General features: G+C 48.5%; 1 protein-coding gene across 3 annotated transcripts in view; it reads right to left on the bottom strand.

The window, feature by feature from the left end:
* pibf1 (progesterone immunomodulatory binding factor 1) overlaps positions 1 to 13,184 on the bottom strand; it is an 85,206-nt gene continuing 72,022 nt past the window's right edge. Inside the window, exons 16-17 of one of the 3 annotated variants that reach the window (XM_036972349.1) lie at positions 1,515 to 1,691; positions 1 to 204 (exon numbers count right to left, since the gene is read on the bottom strand). In XM_036972349.1, coding sequence (XP_036828244.1) covers positions 151 to 204; positions 1,515 to 1,691 — 231 coding nt within the window. In that variant the 3' untranslated portion in view covers positions 1 to 150. Of the gene's footprint in view, positions 205 to 1,514; positions 1,692 to 1,720; positions 2,084 to 13,184 lie in introns of those variants that run through there. The other 2 variants (XM_036972350.1, XM_036972351.1) reach the window with 2 other exon arrangements.

Genomic DNA, 13,184 nt, shown 5'->3' with positions numbered 1-13,184 from the left:
TTTTGAAAGATTTTTATATAAAACATAGCAAGCCAACCGATTACAACAGTACAGCACAACATACACATATAAACTATTACCAATACAGTCAATAAAACCAGTACGGAGTGTCCACACTAATCCCATCTGCACCACCTGTAAGGCCATTGGTCATTCAGGTGGGAACTTGACTTTCCTGTACCATCCAGGAGCTTCCTTATTGGTCTGGAAGAGAGAGAGAGAACATGAGTCAGTCCAGGGGAAATGTCACCTTATTTGTAATACGGCTGGTGATGCATTGAGCTTTGTATTACTCAACAATAACAAATTGGATAGGGAAGTCACCTCTACTGGAGGGTTGGTCTACTGGAGGACTGGTCTACTGGAGGGTTGGTCTACTGGAGGGTTGGTCTACTGGAGGACTGGTCTACTGGAGGACTGGTCTACTGGAGGACTGGAAGGCTTGTCTAATGGACGACTGGTCTACTGGAGGACTGATCTACTGGAGGACTGATCTACTGGAGGGTTGGTCTACTGGAGGACTGGTATACTGGAGGACTGGTATACTGGAGGACTGGTCTACTGGAGGACTGGTCTACTGGAGGGTTGGTCTACTGGAGGGTTGGTCTACTGGAGGGTTGGTCTACTGGAGGACTGGTCTACTGGAGGACTGGTCTACTGGAGGACTGATCTACTGGAGGGTTGGTCTACTGGAGGACTGGTCTACTGGAGGACTGGTCTACTGGAGGACTGGTCTACTGGAGGACTGGTCTACTGGAGGACTGGTCTACTGGAGGACTGGTCTACTGGAGGGTTGGTCTACTGGAGGACTGGTCTACTAGAGGACTGGTCTACTGGAGGACTGGTCTACTGGAGGACTGGTCTACTGGAGGGTTGGTCTACTGGAGGGTTGGTCTACTGGAGGACTGATCTACTTTTCGGACTGGTCTACTGGAGGGTTGGTCTACTGGAGGACTGGTCTACTGGAGAACTGGTCTACCGGAAGGTTGGTCTACTGGAGAACTGGTCTACCGGAAGGTTGGTCTACTGGAGGACTGATCTACTTTTCGGACTGGTCCACCGGAGGATTGGTCTATAGGAGGACTGGTCTACTGGAGGGTTGGTCTACTGGAGGACTGGTCTACTGGAGGTGTTGGTGAGGATATGGATGTTAACAATCACAAATAGCACCCAAAATGTTGCCCAAATGGCCCCCTATATAGGGCCTTGGTCTAAAGTAGTGCACTATATAGAGAATAGGGTTCTACAGGGTCCTGATCTAAAGTAGTGCACTATATAGGGAATAGGGTTCTATAGGGCTCTGGTCTAAAGTAGTGCACTATATATAGGGAATAGGGTTCTACAGGGCCCTGGTCTAAAGTAGTGCACTATATATAGGGAATAGGGTTCTATAGGGCCCTGGTCTAAAGTAGTGCACTATATAGGGAATTGGGTTCTATAGGGCTCTGCAGTGTTAATCTGTGTGGGTGTGTACAGTATCTGTGTGGGTGTGCGTGTGAAGGGTTATCACTCACGAACACGGTGGGTTTGGGTCTGTGTCTGTGAGGGTTCTGCTCATCCTCCTCTGTGGTCCTGCTGAGGTTTTTGGGTCTGCTGAAGGCCAGCTCCGTCCCAGCCCCGTCAGGATCCAGGAAGGGCTCAGTCTTTCTGGACCTCATACTGAGCAGAACCTGCTTCATCACAGATAACTCCTAGAGAGGACAGAGGGGGGAGGAGTCAGTCTTTCTGGATCTCATACTGAGCAGAACCTGCTTCATCACAGATAACTCCTAGAGAGGACAGAGGGGGGAGGGGTCAGTCTTTCTGGACCTCATACTGAGCAGAACCTGCTTCATCACAGATAACTCCTAGAGAGGACAGAAGGGGGAGGGGTCAGTCTTTCTGGACCTCATACTGAGCAGAACCTGCTTCATCACAGATAACTCCTAGCGAGAGGACAGAGGGGGGAGGGGTCAGTCTTTCTGGACCTCATACTGAGCAGAACCTGCTTCATCACAGATAACTCCTAGAGAGGACAGAAGGGGGAGTGGTCAGTCTTTCTGGACCTCATACTGAGCAGAACCTGCTTCATCACAGATAACTCCTAGAGAGGACAGAGGGGGAAGGGATTACAATAGACAATAGGAGAGTCTACAGGACAGGAGACCAGATTACAATAGACAATAGGAGACCAGATTACAATAGACAATAGGAGACTAGATTACAATAGAGATTACAATAGGATTACAATAGGTAATAGGAGAGTCTACATGACAGCAGACCAGATTACAATAGAGATTACAATAGGAGACCAGATTACAATAGACAATAGGTGACTCGATTACAATAGACAATAGGAGAGTCTGGAGAGAGACAGCAAACCAGATTACAATAGACAATAGGAGACCAGATTACAATAGAGATTACAATAGGATTACAATAGGTAATAGGTGAGTCTACATGACATCAAACCAGATTACAATAGGATTACAATAGGATTACAATAGGAGACCAGATTACAATAGACAATAGGAGAGTCTACATGACAGCAGACCAGATTACAATAGACAATTGGAGACCAGATTACAATAGACAATAGGAGACTAGATTACAATAGGATTACAATAGGAGACCAGATTACAATAGAGATTACAATAGGATACCAGATTACAATAGACAATAGGAGACCAGATCACAATAGACAATAGGAGACTAGATTACAATAGGATTACAATAGGAGACCAGATTACAATAGAGATTACAATAGGATACCAGATTACAATAGACAATAGGAGAGTCTACATGACAGAAGGCCAGATTACAATAGACAATAGGAAACCAGATCACAATAGACAATAGGAGACTAGATTACAATAGACAATAGAGTGTCTACAGTGTAGTGACTAGTAGCTAGTTGGTTACAGAGCAGTGTGGTGACTAGTAACTAGTTGGTTACAGAGCAGTGTGGTGACTAGTAACTAGTTAGTTACAGAGCAGTGTGGTGACTAGTAGCTAGTTGGTTACAGAGCAGTGTGGTGACTAGTTGGTTACAGAGCAGTGTGGTGGCTAGTTAGTTACAGAGCAGTGTTGTAGCTAGTAGGATATAGAGTTGTTTTTTAGTTAGTTGGCTAGTAGCTAGTTGGTTACAGAGCAGTGTTTTAGTTAGTGGCTAGTAGCTAGTTGGTTACAGAGTAGTGTTTTAGCTAGTTAGTTACAGAGCAGTGTTGTAGCTAGTTGGTTACAGAGCAGTGTTTTAGCTAGTTAGTTACAGAGCAGTGTTGTAGCTAGTAGCTAGTTGGTTACAGAGAAGTGTTTTAGCTAGTAGCTAGTTGGTTATAGAGCAGTGTTTTAGCTAGTTAGTTACAGAGCGGTGTTTTAGCTAGTTGGCTAGTTGGTTACAGAGCAGTATTGTAGCTAGTAGCTAGTTGGTTACAGAGCAGTATTGTAGCAAGTAGCTAGTTGGTTACAGAGCAGTGTTTTAGCTAGTAGCTAGTTGGTTACAGAGCAGTGTTTTAGCTAGTTGTTTACAGAGCAGTGTTTTAGCTAGTTGGTTACAGAGCAGTGTTTTAGCTAGTTGGCTAGTTGGTTACAGAGCAGTGTCTAGTTGGTTACAGAGCAGTGTTTTAGCTAGTAGCTAGTTGGTTACAGAGCAGTGTTTTAGCTAGTTAGTTACAGAGCAGTGTTGTAGCTAGTAGCTAGTTGGTTACAGAGAAGTGTTTTAGCTAGTAGCTAGTTGGTTATAGAGCAGTGTTTTAGCTAGTTAGTTACAGAGCGGTGTTTTAGCTAGTTGGTTACAGAGCAGTATTGTAGCTAGTAGCTAGTTGGTTACAGAGCAGTATTGTAGCAAGTAGCTAGTTGGTTACAGAGCAGTGTTTTAGCTAGTAGCTAGTTGGTTACAGAGCAGTGTTTTAGCTAGTTGTTTACAGAGCAGTGTTTTAGCTAGTTGGTTACAGAGCAGTGTTTTAGCTAGTTGGCTAGTTGGTTACAGAGCAGTGTCTAGTTGGTTACAGAGCAGTGTTTTAGCTAGTAGCTAGTTGGTTACAGAGCAGTGTTTTAGCTAGTTGGCTAGTTGGTTACAGAGCAGTGTTTTAGCTAGTAGCTAGTTGGTTACAGAGCAGTGTTTTAGCTAGTAGCTAGTTGGTTACAGAACAGTGTTTTAGCTAGTTGGCTACAGAGAAGTGTTTTAGCTAGTTGGCTACAGAGCCGTCAGGAACGTTGTGGCTCTGGGTCGGTTGGCTACAGAGCCGTCAGGAACGTTGTGGCTCTGGGTCGGTTGGCTACAGAGCCGTCAGGAACGTTGTGGCTCCGGGTCGGTTGGCTACAGAGCCGTCAGGAACGTTGTGGCTCCGGGTCGGTTGGCTACAGAGCCGTCAGGAACGTTGTGGCTCCGGGTCGGTTGGCTACAGAGCCGTCAGGAACGTTGTGGCTCCGGATCGGTTGGCTACAGAGCCGTCAGGAACGTTGTGGCTCCGGGTCGGTTGGCTACAGAGCCGTCAGGAACGTTGTGGCTCCGGGTCGGTTGGCTACAGAGCCGTCAGGAACGTAGTGGCTCTGGGTTGGTTGGTTACAGAGCAGTGTTGTAGCTAGTTGGCAACAGAGCAGTGTTTTAGTTCGTTGGCAACAGAGCCGTCAGGAACGTTGTGGCTCTGGGTCGGTTGGTTACAGAGCAGTGTTGTAGCTAGTAGCTAGTTGGTTACAGAGCAGTGTTGTAGCTAGTTGGCTACAGAGCAGTGTTGTAGCTAGTTGGTTACAGAGCAGTGTTGTAGCTAGTTGGTTACAGAGCAGTGTTGTAGCTAGTTGGTTACAGAGCAGTGTTGTAGCTAGTTGGTTACAGAGCAGTGTTGTAGCTAGTTGGCTACAGAAACGTCAGGAACGTTGTGGCTCCGGGTCGGTTGGCTACAGAGCCGTCAGGAACGTTGTGGCTCTGGGTTGGTTGGTTACAGAGCAGTGTTGTAGCTAGTTGGCAACAGAGCAGTGTTTTAGTTCGTTGGCAACAGAGCCGTCAGGAACGTTGTGGCTCCGGGTCGGTTGGCTACAGAGCCGTCAGGAACGTTGTGGCTCTGGGTCGGTTGGTTACAGAGCAGTGTTGTAGCTAGTAGCTAGTTGGTTACAGAGCAGTGTTGTAGCTAGTTGGCTACAGAGCAGTGTTGTAGCTAGTTGGCTACAGAGCAGTGTTGTAGCTAGTTGGTTACAGAGCAGTGTTGTAGCTAGTTGGTTACAGAGCAGTGTTTTAGTTAGTTGGCTACAGAGCCGTCAGGAACGTTGTGGCTCCGGGTCGGTTGGCTACAGAGCCGTCAGGAACGTTGTGGCTCCGGGGTCGGTTGGCTACAGAGCCGGTCAGGAACGTTGTGGCTCCGGGTCGGTATCAGCCCTCTATTTCTCGCCATGTGGACACATGCCCTGGCTGTCCCTCTGGCATTTCAAACAGCCAGGCCCTCTCTAATACGCCAGGCCTAATATGAGGAGCAGCTGTCTGCCAGGCCTGAGGGGTACATACTTGATGCCAGTGGGCCAGTGGTAGAATGCTGCGGTTGTGAATAACGAAGCAGAACATTTCTTGAATCAAGTTCCGTTATCAGCTCTGCGTCTGCGTCTGAAATGGAAGGATATGATACGAGAGGCGTCTTGTCAGCATGTCTTATGGGGGGGAAACTCGATGGAGGCCGAAAACAATCTGTGTCATTCTGATGAACTGTGGACGTTTTTTATTTACTCAATTCAAGTGAGAGCAATTACAATTTAAATTCACTTTAAAAAAAACGGACTCAGAATTGACCCTACGATGGATTGATATTTGAGATACTTTAGTTACTGTACATCATTAGGCAGTAGGCTGTACACTGAGCGGACTAAACATTAAGAACACCTGCCCTTTCCGTGACATGCCAGGTGAAAGCTATGATCCCTTACTGATGCCACTTGTTAAACCCACTTCCACTAAGGATGTTGAATAACTTCAGACACGCGGAACATGGACTGGGTGTGTCTGCCGTTCAGAGGGAAAGACGAAGGACGGAAGTGCCGTTGAACAGGGTTCGAACCTACAGTCACATCATGGACTGTGTGTGTCTGCCGTTCAGAGGGAAAGACGAAGGACGGAAGTGCCGTTGAACAGGGTTTGAACCTACAGTCACATCATGGACTGGGTGTGTCTGCCGTTCAGAGGGAAAGACGAAGGACGGAAGTGCCGTTGAACAGGGTTTGAACCTACAGTCACATCATGGACTGGGTGTGTCTGCCGTTCAGAGGGAAAGACGAAGGACGGAAGTGCCGTTGAACAGGGTTTGAACCTACAGTCACATCATGGACTGGGTGTGTCTGCCGTTCAGAGGGAAAGACGAAGGACGGAAGTGCCGTTGAACAGGGTTCGAACCTACAGTCACATCATGGACTGGGTGTGTCTGCCGTTCAGAGGGAAAGACGAAGGACGGAAGTGCCGTGGAACAGGGTTTGAACCTACAGTCACATCATGGACTGTGTGTGTCTGCCGTTCAGAGGGAAAGACGAAGGACGGAAGTGCCGTGGAACAGGGTTTGAACCTACAGTCACATCATGGACTGTGTGTGTCTGCCGTTCAGAGGGAAAGACGAAGGACGGAAGTGCCGTTGAACAGGGTTTGAACCTACAGTCACATCATGGACTGTGTGTGTCTGCCGTTCAGAGGGAAAGACGAAGGACGGAAGTGCCGTTGAACAGGGTTTGAACCTACAGTCACATCATGGACTGGGTGTGTCTGCCGTTCAGAGGGAAAGACGAAGGACGGAAGTGCCGTTGAACAGGGTTCGAACCTACAGTCACATCATGGACTGTGTGTGTCTGCCGTTCAGAGGGAAAGACGAAGGACGGAAGTGCCGTTGAACAGGGTTCGAACCTACAGTCACATCATGGACTGGGTGTGTCTGCCGTTCAGAGGGAAAGACGAAGGACGGAAGTGCCGTTGAACAGGGTTTGAACCTACAGTCACATCATGGACTGGGTGTGTCTGCCGTTCAGAGGGAAAGACGAAGGACGGAAGTGCCGTTGAACAGGGTTTGAACCTACAGTCACATCATGGACTGGGTGTGTCTGCCGTTCAGAGGGAAAGACGAAGGACGGAAGTGCCGTTGAACAGGGTTCGAACCTACAGTCACATCATGGACTGGGTGTGTCTGCCGTTCAGAGGGAAAGACGAAGGACGGAAGTGCCGTGGAACAGGGTTTGAACCTACAGTCACATCATGGACTGTGTGTGTCTGCCGTTCAGAGGGAAAGACGAAGGACGGAAGTGCCGTGGAACAGGGTTTGAACCTACAGTCACATCATGGACTGTGTGTGTCTGCCGTTCAGAGGGAAAGACGAAGGACGGAAGTGCCGTTGAACAGGGTTTGAACCTACAGTCACATCATGGACTGTGTGTGTCTGCCGTTCAGAGGGAAAGACGAAGGACGGAAGTGCCGTTGAACAGGGTTTGAACCTACAGTCACATCATGGACTGGGTGTGTCTGCCGTTCAGAGGGAAAGACGAAGGACGGAAGTGCCGTTGAACAGGGTTTGAACCTACAGTCACATCATGGACTGGGTGTGTCTGCCGTTCAGACGGAAAGACGAAGGACGGAAGTGCCGTTGAACAGGGTTCGAACCTACAGTCACATCATGGACTGGGTGTGTCTGCCGTTCAGAGGGAAAGACGAAGGACGGAAGTGCCGTTGAACAGGGTTTGAACCTACAGTCACATCATGGACTGGGTGTGTCTGCCGTTCAGAGGGAAAGACGAAGGACGGAAGTGCCGTTGAACAGGGTTTGAACCTACAGTCACATCATGGACTGGGTGTGTCTGCCGTTCAGAGGGAAAGACGAAGGACGGAAGTGCCGTGGAACAGGGTTCGGCAGTAGACGCCAGGCACTGTGTAGTCTAGTGCATTTGTGATTAGCGTTGTTTCACATATTCGGTGGCTTTGGTTCAGCTGGTAATAACCTTGCTAATTTAGTTAGCTAGCGAGGTAACGTCTAGAAACAACCAGGATCATTTCAACTCACCCCCTTTCGTGGTTTGAGGAAATCATTTTCAGAGAACAGTCCTCTTTTTGATCGTCTGGCACGCCAACGTTAGCTAGGGTACACCATTCACCACAGCAAGTCGTAGTTGATTGTAGATAGTCAGCTAACTACTACTATCGTTGCTAGCGTGGGGTTAGTTGGCAGTACACCCCCTTGATGTGTCACCGGTTTGTGTCAAGAACTGCTCAGTCAGCGTATAGAGGGGGGGTCAACATTAGAGAGGTGTTGTTATACTCAGTGTATAGTAGGATGTACAGGGGGGTCAACATTAGAGAGGTGTTGTTATACTCAGTGTATAGTAGGATGTACAGGGGGGGTCAACATTAGAGAGGTGTTGTTATACTCAGTGTATAGTAGGATGTACAGGGGGGGGGGTCAACATTAGAGAGGTGTTGTTATACTCAGTGTATAGTAGGATGTACGGGGGGGTCAACATTAGAGAGGTGTTGTTATACTCAGTGTATAGTAGGATGTACAGGGGGGGTCAACATTAGAGAGGTGTTGTTATACTCAGTGTTTAGTAGGATGTACAGGGGGGGGTCAACATTAGAGAGGTGTTGTTATACTCAGTGTATAGTAGGATGTACAGGGGGGGGGGGCAACATTAGAGAGGTGTTGTTATACTCAGTGTATAGTAGGATGTACAGGGGGGGGTTAACATTAGAGAGGTGTTGTTATACTCAGTGTATAGTAGGATGTACAGGGGGGTCAACATTAGAGAGGTGTTGTTATACTCAGTGTATAGTAGGATGTACAGGGGGGTCAACATTAGAGAGGTGTTGTTATACTCAGTGTATAGTAGGATGTACAGGGGGGGGGCAACATTAGAGAGGTGTTGTTATACTCAGTGTATAGTAGGATGTACAGGGGGGGGTCAACATTAGAGAGGTGTTGTTATACTCAGTGTATAGTAGGATGTACAGGGGGGGGTCAACATTAGAGAGGTGTTGTTATACTCAGTGTTTAGTAGGATGTACAGGGGGGGGTCAACATTAGAGAGGTGTTGTTATACTCAGTGTATAGTAGGATGTACAGGGGGGGGGGCAACATTAGAGAGGTGTTGTTATACTCAGTGTATAGTAGGATGTACAGGGGGGGGTTAACATTAGAGAGGTGTTGTTATACTCAGTGTATAGTAGGATGTACAGGGGGGTCAACATTAGAGAGGTGTTGTTATACTCAGTGTATAGTAGGATGTACAGGGGGGTCAACATTAGAGAGGTGTTGTTATACTCAGTGTATAGTAGGATGTACAGGGGGGGGTCAACATTAGAGAGGTGTTGTTATACTCAGTGTATAGTAGGATGTACAGGGGGGGTCAACATTAGAGAGGTGTTGTTATACTCAGTGTATAGTAGGATGTACAGGGGGGGGGGCAACATTAGAGAGGTGTTGTTATACTCAGTGTATAGTAGGATGTACAGGGGGGGGTCAACATTAGAGAGGTGTTGTTATACTCAGTGTATAGTAGGATGTACAGGGGGGTCAACATTAGAGAGGTGTTGTTATACTCAGTGTATAGTAGGATGTACAGGGGGGTCAACATTAGAGAGGTGTTGTTATACTCAGTGTATAGTAGGATGTACAGGGGGGGGTCAACATTAGAGAGGTGTTGTTATACTCAGTGTATAGTAGGATGTACAGGGGGGGTCAACATTAGAGAGGTGTTGTTATTCTCAGTGTATAGTAGGATGTACAGGGGGTCAACATTAGAGAGGTGTTGTTATACTCAGTGTATAGTAGGATGTACAGGGGGGTCAACATTAGAGAGGTGTTGTTATACTCAGTGTATAGTAGGATGTACAGGGGGGGGGGGTCAACATTAGAGAGGTGTTGTTATACTCAGTGTATAGTAGGATGTACAGGGGGTCAACATTAGAGAGGTGTTGTTATACTCAGTGTATAGTAGGATGTACAGGGGGTCAACATTAGAGAGGTGTTGTTATACTCAGTGTATAGTAGGATGTACAGGGGGGGGGGGGGGGGTCAACATTAGAGAGGTGTTGTTATACTCAGTGTATAGTAGGATGTACAGGGGGGGGGTCAACATTAGAGAGGTGTTGTTATACTCAGTGTATAGTAGGATGTACAGGGGGGGGGGGTCAACATTAGAGAGGTGTTGTTATACTCAGTGTATAGTAGGATGTACAGGGGGGTGTCAACATTAGAGAGGTGTTGTTATACTCAGTGTATAGTAGGATGTACAGGGGGGTCAACATTAGAGAGGTGTTGTTATACTCAGTGTATAGTAGGATGTACAGGGGGGGGGGGGGGGGGGGGTCAACATTAGAGAGGTGTTGTTATACTCAGTGTATAGTAGGATGTACAGGGGGGGGGGGGTCAACATTAGAGAGGTGTTGTTATACTCAGTGTATAGTAGGATGTACAGGGGGTCAACATTAGAGAGGTGTTGTTATACTCAGTGTATAGTAGGATGTACGGGGGGGGTCAACATTAGAGAGGTGTTGTTATACTCAGTGTATAGTAGGATGTACAGGGGGGGGTCAACATTAGAGAGGTGTTGTTATACTCAGTGTATAGTAGGATGTACAGGGGGGGGTCAACATTAGAGAGGTGTTGTTATACTCAGTGTATAGTAGGATGTACAGGGGGGGGGGGTCAACATTAGAGAGGTGTTGTTATACTCAGTGTATAGTAGGATGTACAGGGGGGGGGGGTCAACATTAGAGAGGTGTTGTTATACTCAGTGTATAGTAGGATGTACAGGGGGGGTTAACATTAGAGAGGTGTTGTTATACTCAGTGTATAGTAGGATGTACAGGGGGTCAACATTAGAGAGGTGTTGTTATACTCAGTGTATAGTAGGATGTACAGGGGGGGGGGTCAACATTAGAGAGGTGTTGTTATACTCAGTGTATAGTAGGATGTACAGGGGGGGGTCAACATTAGAGAGGTGTTGTTATACTCAGTGTATAGTAGGATGTACAGGGGGGGGTCAACATTAGAGAGGTGTTGTTATACTCAGTGTATAGTAGGATGTACAGGGGGGGGTCAACATTAGAGAGGTGTTGTTATACTCAGTGTATAGTAGGATGTACAGGGGGGGGGGTCAACATTAGAGAGGTGTTGTTATACTCAGTGTATAGTAGGATGTACAGGGGGTCAACATTAGAGAGGTGTTGTTATACTCAGTGTATAGTAGGATGTACAGGGGGGGGGTCAACATTAGAGAGGTGTTGTTATACTCAGTGTATAGTAGGATGTACAGGGGGGTCAACATTAGAGAGAGCCTCTCTCTCTCTGTACTGTACAGTGTGATTCTACAAACAAGCCTCTCTCTCTCTGTACTGTACAGTGTGATTCTACAAACAAGCCTCTCTCTCTCTGTACTGTACAGTGCCAACAGACTGAACCGACTGAACAGGCCTCAGGCCAACAGACTGAACCACCTGAACAGGCCTCAGGCCAACAGACTGAACCGACTGAACAGGCCTCAGGCCAACCGACTGAACCGGCCTCAGGCCTCAGGCCAACAGACTGAACCGACTGAACAGGCCTCAGGCCAACAGACTGAACCACCTGAACAGGCCTCAGGCCAACAGACTGAACCGACTGAACAGGCCTCAGGCCAACCGACTGAACCGGCCTCAGGCCAACAGACTGAACCAACTGAACAGGCCTCAGGCCAACAGACTGAACCACCTGAACAGGCCTCAGGCCAACAGACTGAACAGGCCTCAGGCCAACCGACTGAACCGGCCTCAGGCCAACAGACTGAACCGACTGAACAGGCCTCAGGCCAACAGACTGAACCGACTGAACAGGCCTCAGGCCAACCGACTGAACCGACTGAACAGGCCTCAGGCCAACAGACTGAACCGACTGAACAGGCCTCAGGCCAACCGACTGAACCGACTGAACAGGCCTCAGGCCAACAGACTGAACCGACTGAACAGGCCAACAGACTGAACCGACTGAACAGGCCTCAAGCCAACAGACTGAACCGACTGAACAGGCCTAAGGCCAACAGACTGAACCGACTGAACAGGCCTCAGGCCAACCGACTGAACCGACTGAACAGGCCTCAGGCCAACAGACTGAACCGACTGAACAGGCCTCAGGCCAACCGACTGAACCGACTGAACAGGCCTCAGGCCAACAGACTGAACCGACTGAACAGGCCAACAGACTGAACCGACTGAACAGGCCTCAAGCCAACAGACTGAACCGACTGAACAGGCCTAAGGCCAACAGACTGAACCGACTGAACAGGCCAACAGACTGAACCGACTGAACAGGCCTCAAGCCAACAGACTGAACCGACTGAACAGGCCTAAGGCCAACAGACTGAACCGACTGAACAGGCCTCAGGCCAACAGACTGAACCGACTGAACAGGCCTCAGGCCAACCGACTGAACCGACTGAACAGGCCTCAGGCCAACAGACTGAACCGACTGAACAGGCCTCAGGCCAACAGACTGAACCAACAGACTGAGGCTTGTTGGGCTGTGGGGTATATACTGTACTACACCACTACAGTGTAGAGGCTTGTTGGGCTGTGGGGTATCTACTGTACTACACCACTACAGTGTAGAGGCTTGTTGGGCTGTGGGGTATATACTGTACTACACCACTACAGTGTAGAGACTTGTTGGGCTGTGGGGTATATACTGTACTACACCACTACAGTATAGAGGCTTGTTGGGCTGTGGGGTATATACTGTACTACACCACTACAGTGTAGAGGCTTGTTGAGCTGTGGGGTATACACTGTACTACACCACTACAGTGTAGAGGCTTGTTGAAACAGGGATCAGTGCAGACAGGAAGTGACCAAGACACGAAAGATAAAAAGGGTGACAGTGAAAGAAGAGACAGAGAGAGAGAGAGAGGGAGGCACACCTAGAGACTGGCAAAACCACTCTCTCTCCCTCACTCCGCTTCTCTCTCCCTGACTCCGCCTCACTGTCCCTCTCTCCCTCCGCCTCTCCCTCCCTCCCTAGGCCTCTCTCTCTCCCTCCGCCTATCCCTCCCTCCCTCGGCCTATCTCTCTCACTACGCCTCTCCCTCCCTCCCTCGGCCTCTCTCTCTCCCTCCGCCTCTCCCTCCCTCCCTCGGCCTCTCTCTCTCCCTCCGCCTCTCCCTCCCTCCCTCGGCCTATCTCTCTCACTACGCCTCTCCCTCCCTCCCTCAGCCTCTCTCTCTCA

Source organism: Oncorhynchus mykiss, unplaced genomic scaffold (genome assembly GCF_013265735.2).
Source record: "Oncorhynchus mykiss isolate Arlee unplaced genomic scaffold, USDA_OmykA_1.1 un_scaffold_144, whole genome shotgun sequence".
NCBI classification, from domain to species: Eukaryota; Metazoa; Chordata; class Actinopteri; order Salmoniformes; family Salmonidae; genus Oncorhynchus; species Oncorhynchus mykiss.
Note: the sequence above shows the minus strand (reverse complement) of the source record. Positions and strands in the feature narration are given on the sequence as shown.